General features: G+C 43.1%; 1 protein-coding gene and 1 pseudogene across 1 annotated transcript in view; one reads left to right on the top strand and one right to left on the bottom strand.

Moving 5' to 3' along the window:
- Positions 1 to 21,867, top strand: part of LOC126244898 (discoidin domain-containing receptor 2-like) — a 215,222-nt gene that overhangs the window by 154,595 nt on the left and 38,760 nt on the right. The window contains exons 8-11 of the mRNA XM_049948277.1: positions 5,246 to 5,453; positions 6,995 to 7,108; positions 17,998 to 18,128; positions 18,192 to 18,348. Coding sequence (XP_049804234.1) covers positions 5,246 to 5,453; positions 6,995 to 7,108; positions 17,998 to 18,128; positions 18,192 to 18,348 — 610 coding nt within the window. The remainder of the gene's footprint in view (positions 1 to 5,245; positions 5,454 to 6,994; positions 7,109 to 17,997; positions 18,129 to 18,191; positions 18,349 to 21,867) is intronic.
- LOC126212701 (5S ribosomal RNA) lies at positions 18,865 to 18,982 on the bottom strand (annotated as a pseudogene).

Raw genomic sequence — 21,867 nt, 5'->3', positions numbered from 1 at the left:
AGCGACTCGTGCTGGCAGAACGTCATCAAAATCAGCAAACCACTGTCGGTCGAAGATCCAGAGACGAGTGCTAATAGGCAACATGTTAGATGATATGAGTGTCTACCTCATCAGTGTATTCTTGTTCTTCAGATTTAATTTCGTCATAGTGTATTTAGTGCCATACGGAAACAACACTTCGATAGCTATGTAACAGTTAGATAAGCATGTTTTTTTTAACAACAGCATACAGTCTGGGAAAGAAACCAATTTATCATACCATATATGTCTCATCATAATAACTTTGCTTGAAAGTAACTGATTCATGGGAGCATGTTACAAAAAGCTTCATTTAGGGCTTCAAGAGAAAATGTATTTACAAAAGACTCTACGTTCGACACCGTTTATGAGATACGAGTTTCTCAGTCAATGTAAAAATTTAGCATTATAACTATTTATCAACTAATATTGTGTATTTTAATTATTTATTGTACTTAACATTGTAATTTTGCCGGCCGAAGGGGCCGTGCGGTTAAAGGCGCTGCAGTCTGGAACCGCAAGACCGCTACGGTCGCAGGTTCGAATCCTGCCTCGGGCATGGATGTTTGTGATGTCCTTAGGTTAGTTAGGTTTAACTAGTTCTAAGTTCTAGGGGACTAATAACCTCAGCAGTTGAGTCCCATAGTGCTCAGAGCCATTTGAACCATTTTGAACATTGTAATTTTAACGTTAAAAAACAACTTTGATGCACATAGTTCTATACAAGTGGACTACTTCTTTGCTTAAAACGTTTGGTTACCAGAGAACTAATGTGCCTTTCAGACAATAGTCGGTTGTTTCCTGAAGATGGCCCATTAAACCGAAAGCTGAATTGAAACAAACAGAAATCAATATAACAAAAACATGGTACTTGTTATTAAACCTTAGCAAGAAAGATACGAAGACTATTCGACTATTCACAAATTAACCGATTAGCCATTAAAAGCAAATGCCTGTAGCTTCACGGCACTTGTGTTGTTGGAGGAGGAGGCCGTCAAGGTCATATTGCATCAATAAACTGTCTGTCGCGTTCGTCAGTGTGTAAGTAGCAAGCGACTGTGTCTACCACCAGCTGCGAGATACGTTCTGCCATTCGCTTCCTGTAGACAGAAGGAGTCAATACAGCCGAAATTCATCGTCGATTGTGTCCTGTGTATGGATATGGGCTTATGAGTGATGTTATGAGGGTCTGCTGCAGGAAATTCAAGGTTGTTCGCGTATATGTGCATGATGCAAGTGGCTGATGAAGACTTCCAGATGTGACTGACGTAGTTACGCAACAAGCTGACGCAAATAGGACATGCGAGACGTCACTTAACGGTTTCCAAAAATTCTGAACACTTGCGTCAGGAGTTATTTAAGCACAGGGAGGTTACATTACCGCAGGTCATTTGCGCCGTGAGTACCAAAATGTCTAATCCATGTTCACAAAACTGAAAAAATGGGTTCGACCTTGACATTTCTTGAGCGCTACCATGAAGAGAGCAAGGAATTTCTGAAAAGAATCTTGACTGGGGATGAGACATAAATGCAGTACATGAACGCTGTAACTAAGGAACCCTTTAAGCAGTGGATGCATGTTCGTTTTCTCAATAAACCCAAAATACTGAAGCAGACGCTGCCAAACCGCAAAATGATGGTTCCAATTTCTTGGAATCCAATGGGATTTTGACAACATATTGCATCAGACTAATGCTTGAGAATACTGTGACATAAATACTTTTATTTAGGAACTCTCACGAATATCCGATTGTCAATTCATAAAAAACGTCATGGGTTGATAACCAAAGGAATCGTTCTCCTCCATGACTACGCCCTAATCGAACGAAGGAAAAACTTGGGCTTTCTGACTGGGAGACTTTCAACATCCTCTATAGTCCGAAATGACACCAAGCGACTATCATCTCTTCCCGAAGAGCCGGCCGGTGTGGCCAAGCGGTTAAAGGCGCTTCAGTCTGGAACCGCGCGACCGCTACGGTCGCAGGTTCGAATCCTGCCTCGGGCATGGATGTGTGTGATGTCCTTAGGTTCGTTAGGTTTAAGTAGTTCTAAGTTCTAGGGGACTCATGACCTCAGATGTTAAGTCCCATAGTGCTCAGAGCCATTTGAACCATCTTCCCGAAGATGAAGGCCTGACTGCATACTAAACACCTGACAACCTTCTATGAGGTCAAGGATACAGCCAACAACTGCCTAACCACCAAGCGGCATCGTTCTTCGATGAAGGGGTAGAGAAGCTGATGTCACTGTACGGCAGATGCTGGAATGTTGGTGGCAACTTTGTGGAGAAATAATGTAAATTGCAAATATATATTGCATATAAAAATTTTACCCATGTTTCCCTTTTTCAGTAGCTAATCGTAAGTTTATTTATGAACAACCCTCATAATTCAGGTTTGACACTGATGTCATTTGATATCGCTGAAACAAATTTAATGAACTGTTACAGTTATCACAGTATATCAGGAGCTTTTTGTTTTTCTACGTTCTGTTGGGCATCCTAATTTATTACAATGGCATCCAACTTTTTCTCCTGCAATGTTGTCTTCTACGTTTATAGATTTTACTCTCTGAATAAAATTTTCCTTCTCGATTATGCTGAGCATCACAGGTGACGCTAACGCTAATTATTAATAAAAACCACCTCAGGTGTATTATTATGCATTTATTGAGTTACGAAGGTTTTGTTCGTTGAACAGCTTCAGGTTGCTCAACTCGGCAATCTGGAGATGTGCAACGAACGAAACCGGTCACAACGCAATAAATGTCTAGTAATACAGCTGAGATGATTTTTTTATTAATCATTAAAAATCTTACTTGTAGCAGAGATGCTTAACTGAAAAAGCAAACCACATTGCTTCTTGAATTAGCATAACATACCTGCTACTTGTTAATCATGAGCGGACGTCTGAGTTACGTTTGAGTACTTGATATCTCTAGGGATTATTTTTAATTTTTTTTTAATTTTTTGACAGATGCATGACTTAATACTTACGACTGCAGTTGACGACCCCCCCAATGTATCACTGACAGTTTTAGTCGAGTGTCAACACATTCAGTCTACGCTCTGTATTCCAACAAATTTTGTGTTAGTTTTGACCTGTCGCCCTTACTCAGCGCTATGAAGACGCCGAGACAACTCACATTGGTCTCTTAGTGAAAGTGCCTTACCAGTGGCTTCCATCAGATTAGGTGTGCAAATGTGAAAACAATTGTTACAGAGCGTTATAAGCCAGCACACGCACTACAAGAGCACTACAAGAGCACGTCACACAACCTCGAGCAGTCCTCGTCACAAGATACTCCAGGCGTGGTTGCTGCATGCTCTGGAACGACCTACTCCATCTCACTGACCATGACGTGCTCTCACCACGATTCGCGAACGCAGTGCGCTCTAGCGTCAGCTCCCGGCTGCAACCGGGGCTCAAATCACGCAGTTTCTTTACGAAAATGGGTGTGCTTAATATAATGCCATTAATTTGTAGCAATTGTCGAAGAAGGTCGTAGAAAAATCTCGAAGATGATTCTAGAGTCATCAATCTCTTGAATAGCACACTGCTGGTATAGGATCACTACATAATGTTGTACAACTATCTGAGATACATAATAGTATCCATCAGTTAATAAATTTCATCTCAGTTGAGTACAGTTCCCCTCCATGTACAGTGTCTAATGTCAGTCTGCGCATGCATAATCTCCATGGATGTATTGACTACCGTCACTCTGAATAACGTATTTCATCACAAAGGTTTCAACAACGGGATTCATTTCGTAATTTCATTCGAATGGAATAAGTGACTTTTTTTTTCGAAGCTTCTCACCATCACTGAAAAAGGTGTTTACCGTCAGGGTACAGACATGAAGCAATCCATAAAATCAAAAGATTGGTACATATAGTTTACACAAAATTCCAGTATGTATCCTGTGTTACTTTTGTTGTAGAGTTTCTGAGACAGACTGACAGTCACGTTAAGGTTTCTGGCCACCGGGGAAACATACCAGTCGTTGGCCTATGTAACAAAAGTTGCATCTGTAATAAAGTAATAAGAATGACGTAGAATGTTTTAGTACACAAAAGGTGAAAAGAAATTTGAAAGTAGCTAGACGCGATCCTGTTACATTTCTCGTAACAGTTCACTATGCTCTCATCTATGCTATCTGGCTTACAATATGTACAAGTTCTGTCAACAAATGTCATTATTGGGTATTTAATTTTCACAAACTGAAACGATATACTTTCATGGCACACCAATTATCGCATTAAAAGTACCAAATACAGAAAGCCATTAACAGCCGATATGTAATTTCCTATCATTTTGTTACAACAACTCCTACCTAAAACGACGCGTTTTGAGGGATCCTCAGTGTGCTAATGCTTTGAAACAATTAATATTCATAGGACGTAGTCTAATCTTTAATAAAAAGCGACTCTAAATACAGAGTTTAACTCCATATAATATGGCGTATCCTAAGTTCTGCTTGTGACGTAATACCTTTCCTCTCCCCGAGATAAAAATCTGACGTGCAAAATTTTTCATTTTACTGCTCGCAATTTCGTCACCAGCTCTTCGTTTACTTACGATTCCACGCCCCTTGAGACGGCGGCTTTAGGCCATATAACTGCACGTTGAAAATCCCTGGAACTCAGGACGGTGACCAAGACCAAAAAAAGGTTCAAATGGTTCTGAGAACTATGGGACTTAACTTCTGAGATCATCAGTCCCCTAGAACTTAGAACTACTTAAGCCTAACTAACCTGCCCGAGGCAGGATCCGAACCCGCGTGCATAGCGGTCGCGGTGACCAAGAGCAAACAGTAAATACTACTTGCTCTCCTCCCTTTGGCCGTGAAACATATCCTGGTTATAGAAATTCCTTTTACCCTTCTGATTCTAAACTGCCTAAGGTATGTCCCTCGGGATTGGAAGCGTGTACCAGCAAGTTTTTGTCTGGAATTTACGTTACTGGTGTACTTAGACAAAGGGTTAGAAATTCCTTACACATTTCAAAAAGTAGGAACGTTCCTTTTAGTTGTAGCACATCCTCAATATCTGTGAGGCGCACGCCCAGTGTGAGGCAGTAAGCAAGAGGTGCGCACTTCCTGTAGTAGTGAGGCGTGGTAACAAAGACAGCATTGTTAGCAGTCCACCGGCGTGGGCCGTTGGGCCAGAGGTAAGGCAGCGGGGTTGTTAATGAGCAGCGTAGCTGATGAGGGGCCGCTCGCACAGGTGTTCGCCGAGGCGCGCCTGCTCTTCAGTGTGACCGGAAGGGAGTTCCCGGGGGAGCCCATCTCGTTCGTCTACGTGGCCGACCACATCTTCGAGACCCCGCGCAACGTCTCCATCAAGCTGCACCACCGCATCGGACGCTTTGTCAAGCTGCTGCTCTTCCACGCCAGCGAGTGGATCAGAATCAGCGAGGTCACCTTCGACTCAGGTGAGCACCGGCTCCGCAAACAGGTACATAATATCGCACTGTGTTCAACCTGTTCAGGCAGCCCACAAAATTCTTCTTATGTTTCTTTGCTTACCCAGAAAAGTGTTTCGGTAGATTTGTGCCACCTTCAGTAGCTTTTTGGTTTATTAACGTCTTAATTACGAATAGGGCCTTCTTTGACCAGTCGGGCTCTACAAAGCCTAATCAACCAACAATTAAGATGTCAGTAAAATGCGGACTAACTGAGGGTCCAGATACGCTGAAACATGTTTGGGCATGGAAAGGATTACAATACGGATTCTGTGGTTTGCATAAATAAGCGGAACCTTATCCTATAACTTTTCATGCAAATACGCCTGTCATGGTGTTTTTAAAAAGTAATGCCTCATTAGCTAAAGAAATAATTCACTACTAAAGCTCATTAGCTAAAGAAATAATTCATTACTCTATTCCCTTCACGTCTAATTTCTAAGAAGACCGTGGTTGTTTTGAAATCCAGTGGAGGGGGGGGGGGGGAGAGGGGGAGGGCGGAGGGAGCACATCAATGAGTTTCTTTCTTTCCCTTTTAAACACAAATCACTTTTTCCAAGTCCGCAAATTTATTTAAGATGTTATAAAAACTGCTAGCAACTACTAACTTGATGACATTTGTCTTTACCACATTTTATTGTTTCTTGACATTACCGATTTGGAAAATTTGTTCATCATGGGACTCCTGTATTATATTTAAAGCTCGAACTCTTAATCAGCTGTTTAGGGAATAATAAAATTCGAGATTACAGAAGAAAATGGAACGAACATCTGCAAAGAATGAAGTGTGAGAAATTTCCTTTAAAGGCAAGAAATTATAAGTGCCGTGGGAGAAGAGACAGAAGTCCCCGACAGAGATGGGTACCGTAACAGGCACTTCATGCCTAATACATGAAGAGAAGATGAAGTGAATGTCATGGTGCCCTGTACTGAAAATATATCAGACTGAAACGTGGCGTAGCTTGGGAGTCAGCATGGTGATGAACAAAACGTTCGATACCGATAACTGCAAGACACAGTAAAATAAGAGGAAGAAAAATGTGATCAAGTTTTTCGTTTTCGCTGTTTATCAGGGAAGATAACAAGTGTTAAACAACATGAATGAAACACCAAAATTTAACTGCAACTATGTGATCTATGGCTATCATATATTTTTCTTTTTTTGATGCGGGTAACTGATGCAAAATATCACTGGCTACAGATGTTGAGGGTTCGGAATAGAACTATAGTATAGCACACAGGTGTAGTCAGAATACTGCTGCTCCACTCCACTGCAGACCTACGCTATCAGTCTTCGATGGCTCACTTGAAGACGATTGCCAGGTGCAGAGTCTGAAATATCGTGCGATGAATTAAACGACGACCGGCTGCAAGCCAGAAAATTATTTGAACATTAACTTCGCCGGGAAAAATTTTTAGAGTTCACATCAGACCCCTTTCATGCCCCTTCGCCACTCAGTGGTAATTAAAGACACACAGTCATCAATGTCAACTGCCTGTTTCTCTTACAGATGTCGCCCACGGTAATTTTACCGACGACGACCTGGGCACGTCCGTTGTCCATCCCGTTCTTGCTGGCTCGACGGAAAAACCGAAAACCAAACCAAGTTCCAGTGAACTTCCTGGTAAGTACCTGGAATATAATTTTCTCAGAAATATATTCTTAATGAAGTTAATTTCATATTAAGTTACGCAAGACAGTAGCTCTTTCTGAGGAGTGTATTAATTTTTGACTATTCGGAATCCGAGAACAGGTTTCCCATGTTACCCAGTTGTCTGTGAACTAAGATTCTGTCCATTTCTCCTAAATTCTATTCGCTCTTTTCTACCACTGTTTTGACACTTTCATTTCTAGATTTTCCCTGTATTTAGACTATTCAGGTAAATTTAGGCTGTCAATTATGTACGTCACACATGTGAAGGAAACCTCATTCCATAAATTTTACTATCATTTGTAACTGTATCACTTCTAACATTCTGCGTGGTTTCTGTTGTTCTATGTCGTGTCTCCCTACCACTTTCGCGCAACGACGCTCTGAGCGTGTTTTTTAGGGAACTGACTAGTTTGAACCTGGGACCTGTTGCTGGTAAGGAGACGCCAGACCACACATGACATGTAGAGTTCAGAAGAGTTCAGTGAGACTAGCGATGATATAACCAAATACTTAATGATATCAGCGTCAGCTCCACTGCACTCCCTGTAAAAGAATCTTAATACTAACTAAATTTAGTGAAAGGGGTTCAAGGCTTTCCTATTTTTAGTTAGCTGGTAAAATAACGTCGAAAAAGCAGTTAAGTTTACCATTGGAAATTTTATTCTACTCACAAAACATTGTTTATAAATTGCACTATTGGTAAAAGGAAAAATTTTAATACAGGATGATAAAACCAACTGCGTTCAACAAAAATGTGAACGAATATTCCCTGAGTGGGTTTCCAAGTTCTACAATGGATCGAAGGATGACCTATGCCATATCACATCTATAATCTAGGTTTAAATTAAGTTTCACAAAAGAGAAAACTATCAAAATGGTCTACAGTGACCCTCAATTATCTTTAATTACTTATCTAACTTGTCATAAATTACAGTGGCTGATGTGGCTTCTCAATAATTATATAACAGAAAAATCATCGCTTTTCAGATTTTAACTTACGTAGCAAATGTGAATACCATGAGCTTTAATTGACGATCGACACTAATATTACGCAAAACGGGGGTGCAACAGATGAGACTTCTGCAGTTCTGAGTGAAGCTTTATGCGTTGTTATGCGGCATCGCGTGCGTTCATTACCTTGTCGTTGGTTAGGCAGTGTCAGGGGGCGTTGGTCGGCACAGCTCCACGCACCTCGCCGACTCGGAAGCAACTCTCTCCTAACTTCTCCTTACTACAATTTACCGAAGTTGGTTTTAAAAAAAACTATCTGGCTGTGTTTTCATCTGACCAATCAGGGTCTCAATGTTAACCTTAAGTTACGCCTACAAAAATTTGTCTATCCAAAGAGAAACGTTATACTTTTCGTGGTGGGGCAATGTTTTTAAATTTTGCAACGTAACAGAGACGCAAAAAAGTCTCACGCTAAAACTTGCAGCTGGTGTGGCCCTTTTAGTGTTATCGTAAGATCTATACTGTTCTTCTGGAGGGCTCTGTCTTTTAACATGGGCTGGGGGGTGGTCCTGGTGGTTAGCTGGCGACGTGGGTGTCCGTCCCTTATTGTAGGGCCTTCTAGCTTAACACGGTTCTGCTCTCGGCTTCTGTTCTCGTTTCTCCCCTCGAAACTGCGTCTGTCTCACTGTGGGAAGGTATGACATGTATTTTGGCAATCTTGTGTTAGTCTGTGGTATTCCATTTGCTAACTCGTTACTCGTATTACTTTGGTTAATTTAATGTCACGATTTATTCGGAGCTGTGTGACATACTACTGGATTTGCTTATCATGTCAGGGTTTTCATAGAAGGTGTTGGATTTGCCTGACACCTTACACACTGTACTCTGTTGCTTTAAGAATCTTGCTAATTAAGTGTTTTTAGGGAAGCACATTATTGTGACTACAGAGGAGACCACTTCTGTCTATTCCTATGAATCTATCTCAATTCAAGCTAAAACGGGAAAACAACTGCAACGACGATGAAATGTAAAAAATTAGTAGACATGTGTTGAAATCTGAGTCTCACTGGGAGATGAAATTCTCCTAGTTACCAGAACCACTACACTTTGTGAGAAATATAAAGGTGATTCGTAAAATGAGAAAAAAATTGTTTCCATTTTACTCGTTAATAGGGCACTCGAGAAACTTCTACATCAGGAAGTCTTTATTTTGATATCACTGATCACAATGAGGTCTAGGTTCTTTGATGCTATCATCACTGATAGTGTATCGCAGGCGTTTTGCTAAAGAAAGCTTGAGCTATCGTATATGATTCCCTATCTTTATATAAGCTGCACTGACTGCTGAATTCTCCTTCATGACATTGGAGTGTGCTTGCGATGCCTGTGTTCGTGATCTAAACACGACACACAATCTTGTATCGATGTGCAGCTAAGGGAGAGCTCTCGTGGTATCTAAATACAAGTCTGAAGCACCAATCAGCCATTTTCTCTGCACTGAGACGTTCTTATAGTGGCTGCCTCATCTCGTTTACGTACCAATAAAATATTAGTAAATCAAATTAAATGATCGTATGCCGTTTTTGGGCCTGGAGATACCCCTCTAGGGTTGTTCGGCTGCGTAGCGTAAGTATTTTTATTTGATTCCATTTCGGCAGCTTGTGCGTCGATGATGAGGACAACATAACACCCAGACCCCGAGAGGATTATATAGCCACCCAGTCGGCAATCGAACCCGGGTTCCCATGGCTCAAAAATGGTTCAAATGGCTCTGAGCACTATGGGACTCAACATCTTAGGTCATAAGTCCCCTAGAACTTAGAACTACTTAAACCTAACTAACCTAAGGACATCACACACACCCATGCCCGAGGCAGGATTCGAACCTGCGACCGTAGCAGTCCCGCGGGGTTCCCATGGCAGCTGCGGTGATCACTCAGCTACGGAGGCGGACAATACATCTGTAATCTTTATACAGGATGTTACGGGGCTGCGGCTGCTGAATATAAAATGTCAAACCAAAACACCTTCTGGAGTCTATATTTCCAATCTTATTGTATTTTTGCTATCAGTTTCGGCGTTGCACTACGTCATCTTGAAGCTCCTGTGTAAAGACAACAATAATAGCAGTGTAAACTACATAACAAAACGCGTGGTGTAAAATTTAAGAAATCGAGTTACGTACAGTTGTAAATGATCTTTAAAATACCAACGAAGTCTACTGAACACAAAAGGTCTTGCTACGGGAATCAAGAGTACGAACCAAATTTCAGAATATTTTGCCATCTACCTCTGTGAAAAGCTCTAATGAATATTTCAGTTACGGCTATGTGAGTTAATTTTTCTTTATAAAAAGAGACGTATGCCACTAAAATAGGTTATCTTCGCATCTTTTAAAAAAAGCCATAGTCGCTTCGGTATCTCAGTAACCAGAAAACTTAGCGTTATCATCTGCAATGCAAAATAACCGTTGCCCACAAGCAGAATTAATTTATTCAGAATTTTGTGTAGCACATAGCGTAGGTGAGGTTTGTGGGGCGGCGGATGGAATTTATTATTTACTGTTGCATAAATGTTTGAATGTTGAAACACTGCATTTCCCGGCCGATGCACCATATGTGGGGCGGCGGATGTCTGTTGTTGTCAATTTTATGTTGTTTATATAAATGTTAGGTTTGTAGAATGTAAAACCAGTTCCTATTATTTAGAATGTTATTTATGCTGTCTTTCGCCGTTCTCATCACTGGCTTTCTAACTACAATATTGGCAACCAGAAAGTGATTAGCAAAACGTGAAGCCTGTATTTAGAATTCCTAGTGCCCACTTCATCTGAGAAACACACTTATAGCTGCAGCTTATAGCTCTGAGAAATTAGGAGATTGTCTGGGATTCATAATCAAAAACGATTTTCTAAAAATTCTCTGTATTCTGAAAGTCTCAGATGAAAAGAAAAAGAAAAATCCACACAATCTAATAGAGCCGTTCAGAGTCTAATGCGCTGATGCAACTATAACTGTCCAAATTAAATGTTTAAATGAATGCTCGCCATAATTTGATGATAAGGTTCATCAAACGCCACGCTAAATAATTGGTAGAATGTCTGTCCCGCGGCGGCACGTGAAAATACGACATACGCAAACTGAAGATCGATAATTAAAGTCAACCCAGAATTAACACTTCACTCGAAAATGATTTCATGGTTACGCGTATTCCGAGTAACTTAATACGGCATCCGAGGCTGTTTGTAGCAATGATACCGACGCGACGCGACTCCCGACACAGATGGCGTGCTATTCAGCGTCTGGAGAGAACTGGGGCCTTGCTTCCTCTCGCAGCGTTCTTATATATAAAGCCGCGGCGCGGAAGGCTAAGGGAACGCCTGATCAAATCGGCTCTCCCGACTAGCCGCTGGGCTAGTAATGCACCACATTAGGTTACCGAATAAATCATAGCTTCTTTTGCTGATGGCCGATGAAGTTCTTAATTTAAATGTGCATTCAGCACACAGGTAAGTAATCATGATAAAAGTTTTACGTGGCTAAGTTAAATATTTTGGGCGAGAGAATTAATTTAATTACACTGCACGCAGTAGACGAGCTCTGAACTGGCCCTTTGGAGATACGCTATCGCTATAGTTTTACAGTGATTCAAATGAAACTTCTCACATCTTTATGGCTATAGCGGATCTCCATTCTACTTAAATATAAACATCCTAGCCTTATTTATTAACCTAATTAATCTATCTTGCTTCCTTAAGTTTTAAGACAAAACCCAGAAAATCATGAATTTCCATTAAAATCTTAATTTGTGAGATCCAAAGTACTGTTTCTATTAAATATTTATGAAAAAGGAATTTAAATATAAATTTTTAATTCTCTAGCTCTTTTCTGTTGCGCCAATTATTTTTACAGAAAAACGTCCAAATTTCGAAAATGGCTAAAGTTATCGAACTGATATTCAACACATATTAATTTAGTATTACTCCTGACATGCTTGATTTTTAAAGTATTGCGCAACATTTATGACGTCAGAGCTAGTTACAGCGGACTGGCTGGCACACAATGGAAAGACTGATGTGAATTTACTACGGCGTGAGTAGGCTGCTTCCCTACAGGTTCACAAAGTACGGTTTTTGTTTTGCTTCATATATATCTTTCCCCGATAGAAAATTGTATTAAAACAATGGTAAGACTTTCCTATGCCATTGCTCACTTGGGTATAGATGTTAAATTATAATGATTGTTATTATTGGTATATAATAAATAGAAATGTCCTATCTTATCTCTGTATCACGATCAGGACGTGGAAAAATGTTAGTGGTCCATGTTTTGGTGGTAGCCATTTTGTCGATCTTAATAAATGCGGTTGTACTGCGGGCAGAAGTTATACAATAATCTGGCTCCTCGTGGTTCTAGTCTTCCAGTCAAATTTGAGTTCAGTTTGTGGACAATCCTAAGCTCTTGTTTCCATCAACGCATCTGCTGGACATAGATCTCCAATACGCATATCTTTATTGAGTGTATCTGTCCATCGTTTCTTTGGTCTTCTTCGTGGTCTTCATCCATCCGCACTGAGCTGATATGGGGACATTAATACTGTGCTCTCCGCTACTCTTTGTATACGCTTATTCCACCGATCGTTGTCTTCCCACGTTTTCTATAGTTCAAATGGCTCTAAGCACTATGGTACTTCACATCTGAGGTCATCAGTCTCCTAGACTTCGAACTACTTGAACCTAATTAACCTAAGGACATCACACACATCCTTGCCCGAGGCAGGATTCGAACCTGCGACCGCAGCAGCAGCGTGGTTCCGGCCTGAAGCGCCTGGAACCGCTTGACCACAGCGGCCGGCCACGTTTTCTATAATTGGCTTCACGGCTACCTACAGTCTGAATGATGCCTTCCTTATACGATGTTATTCCTGTTATCAAATGCTGAGTCAGCGTCTTTGGGCATTGATCAACACTTCGTGCCAAATTCATCAGCAGATCGTGCCAATGTGTTGAAATGGGATTTTATAGTATTGTATCCAAACTTTCCGATTTAAGTTCGTAGGCTTCGTGACCAGAGCCACTTTTATATAAAACTATTCTGGATTGTAGGCTGCGCCATGTAAAACGATGTTGTAATGACTGGGCTACTATTTCAAGTGACCTTGATCATGGTACACACTACTACTGGAATAATGCCTTCATTTAAGCCCCCTACAGTTGCTTGAAAGGAGCATAAATCGATTAGGACGAACACCATGCGTTCCAAGAGTTCCGAAACTGATTTTATTCCTGGCGTATTAGCAACGTCAGCGCAATAACTACGATGGTAGCTTGAGCTAGTAACTGTAAACGATGTGCTTTCGACTAGTTAGTTGTGAACAGACTGTGTTAAGTAGTCGCCATACGAAGAGAAGATAAGTGTATGCAAAGTTTGCCCCTCCTACTTTGGCTCCAGGAGGAAAAAAAACGACACTTGAACGCCTGCTAGAACTTGATGGAAATTCCATTTTGGAAAAAATCATCATGGGTGACGAGACGTGGTGTTATCAGTACGAGCCTGTCACAGAAAGACAAAGTGCAGAAATTCACAAGAGGGTCAACGTTTTGACGACGTAACCCATATTCATGTCACTGTGACTCGAGAGTTGAACAACATCCCAAAGAAGGACTTTTCTTCCAGTTTCACTTAGTTCTTTGGGTTTAACTCACGTAAGGGAGGCTATGGAGAACATGTGATGAATTAAAACCACCAACTTAACGTTTTTCTACTTCTTACTAATTCAGTCTCGAAACCTTTTGGACTTGACAGAATACCATTGGATGTCGGGGCCGATGAGGAAGGAAGTTTTCCGTTATTGACTGTAATTTAAGGTGGAATTTTTTTGATCCAGATTGGCAAATGACTAGGGCTCTACTTTTATGACGACGATTTGTTCATACTGTCTGTAGCTGCGAGTATGTGCATTGTGTCCCTTCGGTAGAAGAGTTGGCAGTCACATCTCACGGGGTAGTCAAGCGGCCCACCAACTTGAGCCCTGATGATGGCTAAGAGCTTCCGTCATTGTACAACATGGTGCGGCCTACAATCCAGAAGAAATTTAGGAACAATGTGATCTGTCTGGAAATTTTCCATTCCGTATTAATAGAGCTCCTGAACGAGATCGCGTGTGTCATGTTACTCTTGTGCTCTTCTGTCCGAAGTCTGGTTTGATGCAGCTCTGCAGGCTAGTGTGTCCTATGCAGGCCTCTTCGTCTCTGCATACCCAGTGTGGTTCGGGACAGTACCTTCTCATTTACTATTTGCTCTACCAATCTAATTTTCAATATTTTTCTGTAGCACTACGTTTCAAGAGCTTCTCTTGTCAGAAATGCTTATCGTCCACGTTTTACTTCGATACAATGCTGCACTCCATATAAGTACATTCAGGCAAGACTTTCTAACACTTAAATTTATACTCGATGGTAACAAATTCCTCTTTTTCAGAAACTCTTTTCTTGCTGTTGGTAGTCCGCAGTTTATTTCCTGTCTTCTTCACACGTCCTCACTTATTTTGCTGCCCAAATAGCTAAGCCCAACCTTCAGCATCACCTGATTTAGTTCACCTTCATTCCGTTGCCTTTGCTTTACTTTTGTTGATGTTCATCGTATAACCCGTTACCAAGATGTTATGTGTTTCATTTAACTGGTATCTGAAGTATTTTGCCATCTCTGACGGAATTACAATGTCATCCGGAAACCAGGAAGTTTTTTATTTCTTCTCCCTTAATTTTAGCTCCTACTTCAATTTTTTTCCTTTACTGTTTTCCAATGTAGAACTGAGCATGATTGAGGGAGATGCTACAAACATCACACCACTGTCCGTTATTGCTACCGTTTCACGCCCTTTGATTTAACTGCAGTCTTGTTTATGTACAAGTTGTAGAGAAATTTTGCTACCTGTATTTTGCCTCATTTATTTCAAACACTGTCAAAAGCTTTCGCTAAATCTATAACGCTGTATCTGTGGGTTTGTCTTTCTTCAGTGTAAGATTAGTCGTAAGCTCGGCATGGCCTCATCTGTTCGTATAAGGTGTGCCCTATTAAAAAGGAGACCTTCGCTCTAGTGGTGTTGAATGTAATCCCAGTGGTCGAATGTTTTTACTGAGAGATGATGTCGTAGTATTTCCAGTTGCACAAGCTGAGCTAAGGACTTTGTAGCAATTTCTTCATTTATGGAGAGATTTTTCCGCAGTTTGGTGTATAATGGATTCCCCCTGATCAGCACAAAGAGCAGTTATCCAGTTTCTTCGCGCAGAAGGGTATCGTTGTTCGCAAACTCGTCGCAAGATCAAAGAGGTTAGTGGATAGCAGTGAGTCTCACGTTGCACAATATTCCGTTGGTGGTAGCATTATGAGGCAGGATGTATGGCCAACAAGACCATAGAGCTTCCTGAAAAATGTCGATGGGTGATCTCGGAACATTCTCCTTAGGGCCCCGATATCTCCATGTGACTCGCTTACTAACAATCAGTGAATGGTCGGAGATTCATTTGTCACAAGGATGTGCAGGATACCGTGGAAAACTGTATCCGCCAGCAATACAGAAGTTTCTCCGCGGGAACCATCCACTCCTTTCCTATGCGCTGGGATCGGTGGATTAATGTCAATGGCTATTACGTGTAAAGTATTGTTCCACATGCAGTCACGTGAGTGTGACCGTCACCTTTGTTCGACATCAACATGGAACCTCCAGTCACAGATGGCAGGTGGGGACACTAGCAGTGGAGTGTATAGAAAACGTATTCTGGGGACGGGGAGAGGGGGAACGTGGAAAACAGTGCACGACGGCTATGACAGTATGCATGGGCGAGTAGACGTGCAAGTGCTGAGAAAATGACCACCCTCATGAACCAAGGGGTACCAACAATTTCTCCTGAGTGAACGTTGCTGTGTATGTGCCTCCTCAGCAGGCGACAGGTACGTGCACCCATGCTAACAGCTGTTCGGTGATTAACACTAGAAACTGCACGCCAATATCGCAAATCGACGTCCACTGACAAGGGGAACCGACCCCGCAATTTCGAGAAAATCACCTCTAAAGTTTATGTCGAGGAATCGACTCAAAATTGGAGGTAACGATAGATAATTGTAAATAGAGCATTTTTCATCGTCAGGTATGGTGTCCAAAAACGCATACTTTTCCAGAAATCCAGGTAAGAAACTTCTACAACTGCCGCTTCTGTACCAACATGGTAAACGCTTATCGCAAAAAAATAAATAAATAAAAATAAAAAATAAAAAAAATAGCACAACGGCTAAGGTAACTGGCTGGGAATCGGAAATTATTTTCGTTTGAATTTTTCCGTTTGTCAATTGATAGGGATAGGAGGGTTAATAAGGTAAGTAAATCAATAAGGAATGATAATAATAAGGTAGACAAACAAATTTCTCAAACTTCTTGGGATAGTAAACAACTAAAATGTTACTCCAGGGCACTTTACAATGGCTCTTCCGGTCACTGTTACGTGTCCTCACTTTTATCAATCGAGATATGGAAAAATACAAACGAAAAGAAGAACATCAGCTAGGTTTCTTCGAGATTCGAACCCGGGTTCTCCGATTCCCAGTCAGTTACCTTGGCCGTTGCGTTAACGGTGCCGTCGGCGAAAAGTGTTTACCATGTGGGTACGGAAGCGGCAGTTGTAGAAGTTTCTTACCTGGATTTCTGGAAAAGTATGCGTTTTTGGACCCCATACCTGATGATGAAAAATGCTCTATTTACAATTGTCTATCGATCCCGCCAATTTTGAGTCGATTGCTCGTCATAACCTTTAGGGGTGATTTTCTCAAAATTGAAGGGGTGTTGACCCAAAATATCTTAGATTCCTTCGTTTTAGGTTGTACACAAGCGACCTGCCAAATTTGAGCCGAATTGGTTGGCCGTGTCTGAGGCCTTCCCCTTGTGAGTGGCGACAGGTGGCCTTTTCAGACGCACGTTATACTTTTCACTCAAAGCAAACACTCTGCAACGATGTGGGAGTGTCTTCGTAGCTTTTTATAGGCGTTCCCGTAATTCTGGAAGGTACAGTGGGTCAACACGAGTATGCATGTGTCCTTGGGGACCATGTCCACCTCTACGTGCAGTTTGTTCTCCCTCGGCACTCTGATGTCTACCGGAAGGACAATGAAACGTGCCACACAAGTCGCAATGGACGTGCGTCGTTCGAAGAGCAGGGGGATGAGTTTCCCTTACTCACCTGGCCACCACCAAATGGTTCAAATGGCTCTGAGCACTATGGGACTTAACATCTTAGGTCATCAGTCCCCTAGAACTTAGAACTACTTAAACCTAACTAACCTAAGGACATCACACACATCCATGCCCGAGGCAGGATTCGAACCTGCGACCGTAGCAGCCCCGCGGTTCCGGACTGCAGCGCTAGAACCGCACGGCCACCGCGGCCGGCTGGCCACCACCGTACCAGGCTTTAAACCCATCGAGAAATATGGCACCAACTCGATCGGTTTGTTTCAGCAGTGGATCCTCAATCGAGAAACCACGGCACTGGTGTCTGCATGGCTCCACATCCCTGTCTGTAGCTTCCAGAATCCCATTGTCTCTCTTGATGCACATCTCGCGGCGGTCCGCGCTGCTAAATGTGATACTCAGGCTTTTGACAGGTGGTCCCTTTAATGTCACTGGTGAGTGGGTAATATTGATATTGAAGTTTCCTTACATATAACCTTTTCATCTGGGCACACCTGGTGCGCATACTGCTCTTCCCTGAGGTTGGTCTTCAGCAGTTTCTTCCATAGGCAACGAGAAACGTCCCTGACAGTGGCTGGAAACGCATCGCGTTGCGCGACGCTCTATGCCTCGCCCAGATGAAGCAGTAGCTCGTCCCTTTACACGAGGTGTCTCGCTGTCGGCAGTGACGACGGCGCGCGAGGAGCCGACCAGCTACCTGGCGGCGGTGGTGGGCGTGCTGTCGGCGGTGGCGCTGCTGCTGGCGGCGCTGGTGTACGTGGCCGTGGCGCGCCACCGCCGCCGCAAGGCCTTCCCCTCGCCGCTGCCCTGCAAGGTGTCCGCCGCGGCGGGCGCCGGCGCCGTCTCTGCCGCCGACGAGGCAGCGGTGTTCCGCGGCGACGCCGTCCGCGACTGCGAGGCGCTGCGCGGCACGCTGGACCCGCTGCTGCGGCCCGCGCACCGCGACTTCCAGGACTACCAGGAGCCCTTCTACAGTTACAGCAGCGTCATCGACAAGTGCCTCGCCACGCAGTCTGGTAAGCGAGCCGCTCGGGATCGCGTGTCCGCCTAGCTCCAGTTTCACCTCATTCCCACTGCTGTCCATCTCGTTCCGCAGCTGTAATTCACCTCCCAGAAGTATAGTATTTCCTCATCCTCGTCGTACAGGCGTCGAGGGAACGGGGAAGTAGCTCGGAAGTGAATGACGTAATACGGGATACTGGTTGTTCCACTAGTACTAGTATTCGTTCGTGCTTTCTAACACTCACACGCACGCACGCTCACACAAATACACACGTGGAGAGAGAGAGACCGAGAGAGAATTAGACAAGAAACTACCCACTGCATAATATCTCCTCCCGCACAGGCCATGAAGGCCAAAAGGTACCAACTGGCCGCCGTGTCATCCTCAGCCCACAGTCGTCACTGGATGCGGATATCGAGGGGCGTGTGGTCAGCACACCGCTATCCCGGCCGTATGTCAGTTTCCGGAGCCGCTGCTTCTCAATCAAGTAGCTCCCCAGTTTCCCTCACAAGGGCTGAGTGAACCCCCTGGCCAACAGCGCTCGGCAGACCGGATGGTCACCCACCCAAGTGCTAGCCCAGCCCGACAGCGCTTAACTATGGTGATCTGAAGGGAACCGGTGTTACCACTGCGACAAGGCCGTTGGCTCACTGCATAAGGGGTTGACTTATTAAAGTGCAGCTACTCACAGAGGTCCAGTGTGTGCTGTAATTACCGTATAGCAGCGAATAAATATGCTACTGCGTTAGGGCGGAACCGGTTTATGCTAGAAAAAATTTGTTCCACTTTTGCCACCAGGTGCAAATCTGGCGCTGTGAATGCGAGGAAGTCGTTCCACGTGTAATTGATTGGGAACAGGACGTGTGCAGAAAAGGTCAAACAAATGAGAAAGGCATAAGCTGATTTTCTTACTAATCGTTTTAGTTCGTCAAAAGATGGCGTGGTTTTCACACCATCATGCAAACAGTGTACAGCGCCGGATTTGCACCTGGTGGCCGAAAGTGGAACTTGTTTTGTTCCAGTGTAAATCGGTTCCGAGTCAACTCATTAGCTTCTCTATCATAACGTTTCGGTACTATAAAATAATTACAGCCCGCACTAGACCTCCGTGAGCAGCTGCACTTTAATTATAACCATCCGATACTAGTTAGTCACGACCAGTGTTGAACGTTGAACTCCATAGTCAAGTAACAATGACAACACTTGCTGCAATGTAGGGGCAGTTGAACTTTATTACTATTTATTTACAATACATACAAAAAAACTTGTTCCCGAAGTTTTATAGCTCTGCAGTCACCAGCATTGTATATAACCCATTGCCAGCGATGCGGAAATCGTAGGATGCCCGTAGCAGCGACAGTTGCGTTTATAGTGCGACTGGAGCGGCCCGTTGCTCAACGAATGTCTGTAACTGTTCTGAAGTCAATGCCATGAAGTGCTACCTTGAAATTAGGAGTCATGTTGAAGTTACAAGGACTTACTTCCTGGGTGTGCGGTGGGTTTCTCTAAGCTGTTCATTTTCTTTACACGGCCTGCGAAAAGCCTCCCTTGTGACTTTAATGATTCCTAAATCGAAATAAAACTTCATGCTGTTCGCTTCAGTACTATTACAGACATTCGTTGGTAATAGACCGCTTCACTCGCACTACCGACGCTGCTAAGGGTATCCTACGTCTTCCGCATCGCTGGCAGCTTGTTATGCACAATGCTAGTGACGACATTGAAGATGGGTAAAACCTTAAACGTGTACTATTTTGTGTAGGTAAATAAATTTTTGTGTAGGTAAATAAATAGTTGCTGCCATTAAAGTTCCAACCCTAGCAATCATTTTAGCAAGGATTTGATCTGAAAATGGGGAAACCCCCGGATTAAAAACTTTGACAGACGGCGGATTATTAGGGCCCGGCAACTGCGAATGAGCATTTCGAAAACGCTCCCATGCTACGGCCGTCAGCGTCTATAGAAAGTACAAGAGTGCAGTGCCTGTATTTTACAGCGTCATTAATATGCAATCTTCTTCAGACATGCACACAAGTCAGGAGGATATTGCATACTATTATAAAGACACTAAAATAAGTTTTACAATTGTATTACATGCCAAGAGAAGCCAGAACGACCATAATGACGATGTCCCTCCCTGTGCAGGAATCACAGAAAGTGTGCAAGCAACAAGGGACGATAACACATGGAGGTATGGATTGGCCCGCGAAGCGTGCCTTGCATGGACAGCCATAGTTGTTAACAGGAACGCTCTTATTAAGTAGGTAATCAACGTTCAAGTCCCGGTTCAGTATAAATTTTCACGTATCACTAATAAACTGTACATCCGATGCTTAATCGTATTCGCAATTTGCGAAAACTTTCGCCTATCTATGGGAAATGGTTAATGGACGGTGAAATCATGTGCGGGGGCGAGGCATTGGATGTCCACGCCTCACCACTGAACATAGAGGTGAGCGATTTGTCCGGCCTGTAAAGCACGACAGACGGCAATCTCACACAAGCCACACTGCTGGTGAAGGCACAAGTGATTCAGGGTGCGCCGTTTACATCTGGCGCTACGTACCTCGGAAAATCTTCCAAACACTTGTCGAAACCAAGGAACGCCGAATCACTGTTGTATTGTGTTCAAAAGATGGTCCATGAAGCTGCTAAGTAGATGATCCCACTGTCTCAGCTCATCACTGTCGACACTTTTCGTATCTCCCATTTAAGCGTTAATCTCTGTACGGTGTGATAGGACTGTTTGTCGGCAGGAGAGTTGCTATGTGGTCTGGTTATGTTTTCCATGAATTCTATGCTTCTTGTGAGGGAAACGCTGTTCAGATGGTTCAAATGGCTCTGAGCACTATGGGACTTAACATCTTAGGTCATCAGTCCCCTAGAACTTAGAACTACTTAAACCTATCTAACCTAAGGACATCACACACATCCATGCCCGAGGCAGGATTCGAACCTGCGACCGTAGCGATCGCGTGGTTCCAGATTGTAGCGCCTAGAACTACTCGGCCACCGTGGCCGGCGGAAACGCTGTGATAGTTGTTTTGTTAGGACCACGGCCGCTCCCTTTCTCTACACTGCTCCTCGCTACAGGATGTTTTCCTTTATCTACATTTAACTAATTGAATCGCACCATACGTCAGAAATATTTCACGGGGAAACATTTACTTACGCAACTAGTAAGGCATACATCCTGATATAACAAACTTTAGTTAGTAACAACATGGAGAAGGCGCCCCTCAATTCCAGACCATCACAGCCTCATTTTCAATTTGGTTGGAAAAATGTAAAAACGGCAATAATATTGAAAGAGTGACTTATAATAAAGCAGATCGACATAGGCTGATTAATGTGCTTATCCTGCTCCCGTTTGTTGGCAAATACCTTTACCTTTACTGCCTGGATCGTTTTGCATCTTCACTTACCTGTCCTATTCAGTTAACGCAGTTATCCAATGTAGAATCTCTGGTGAGCCATTTGCTGAACGTTTTGTAATTGGTACCCGTCAGTTGGATGTGCACTACCCTTCCTC

This window comes from Schistocerca nitens, chromosome 1 (genome assembly GCF_023898315.1).
Source record: "Schistocerca nitens isolate TAMUIC-IGC-003100 chromosome 1, iqSchNite1.1, whole genome shotgun sequence".
In the NCBI taxonomy this organism is placed as follows: domain Eukaryota; kingdom Metazoa; phylum Arthropoda; class Insecta; order Orthoptera; family Acrididae; genus Schistocerca; species Schistocerca nitens.
This window is presented reverse-complemented; position numbering and strand designations above follow the sequence as displayed.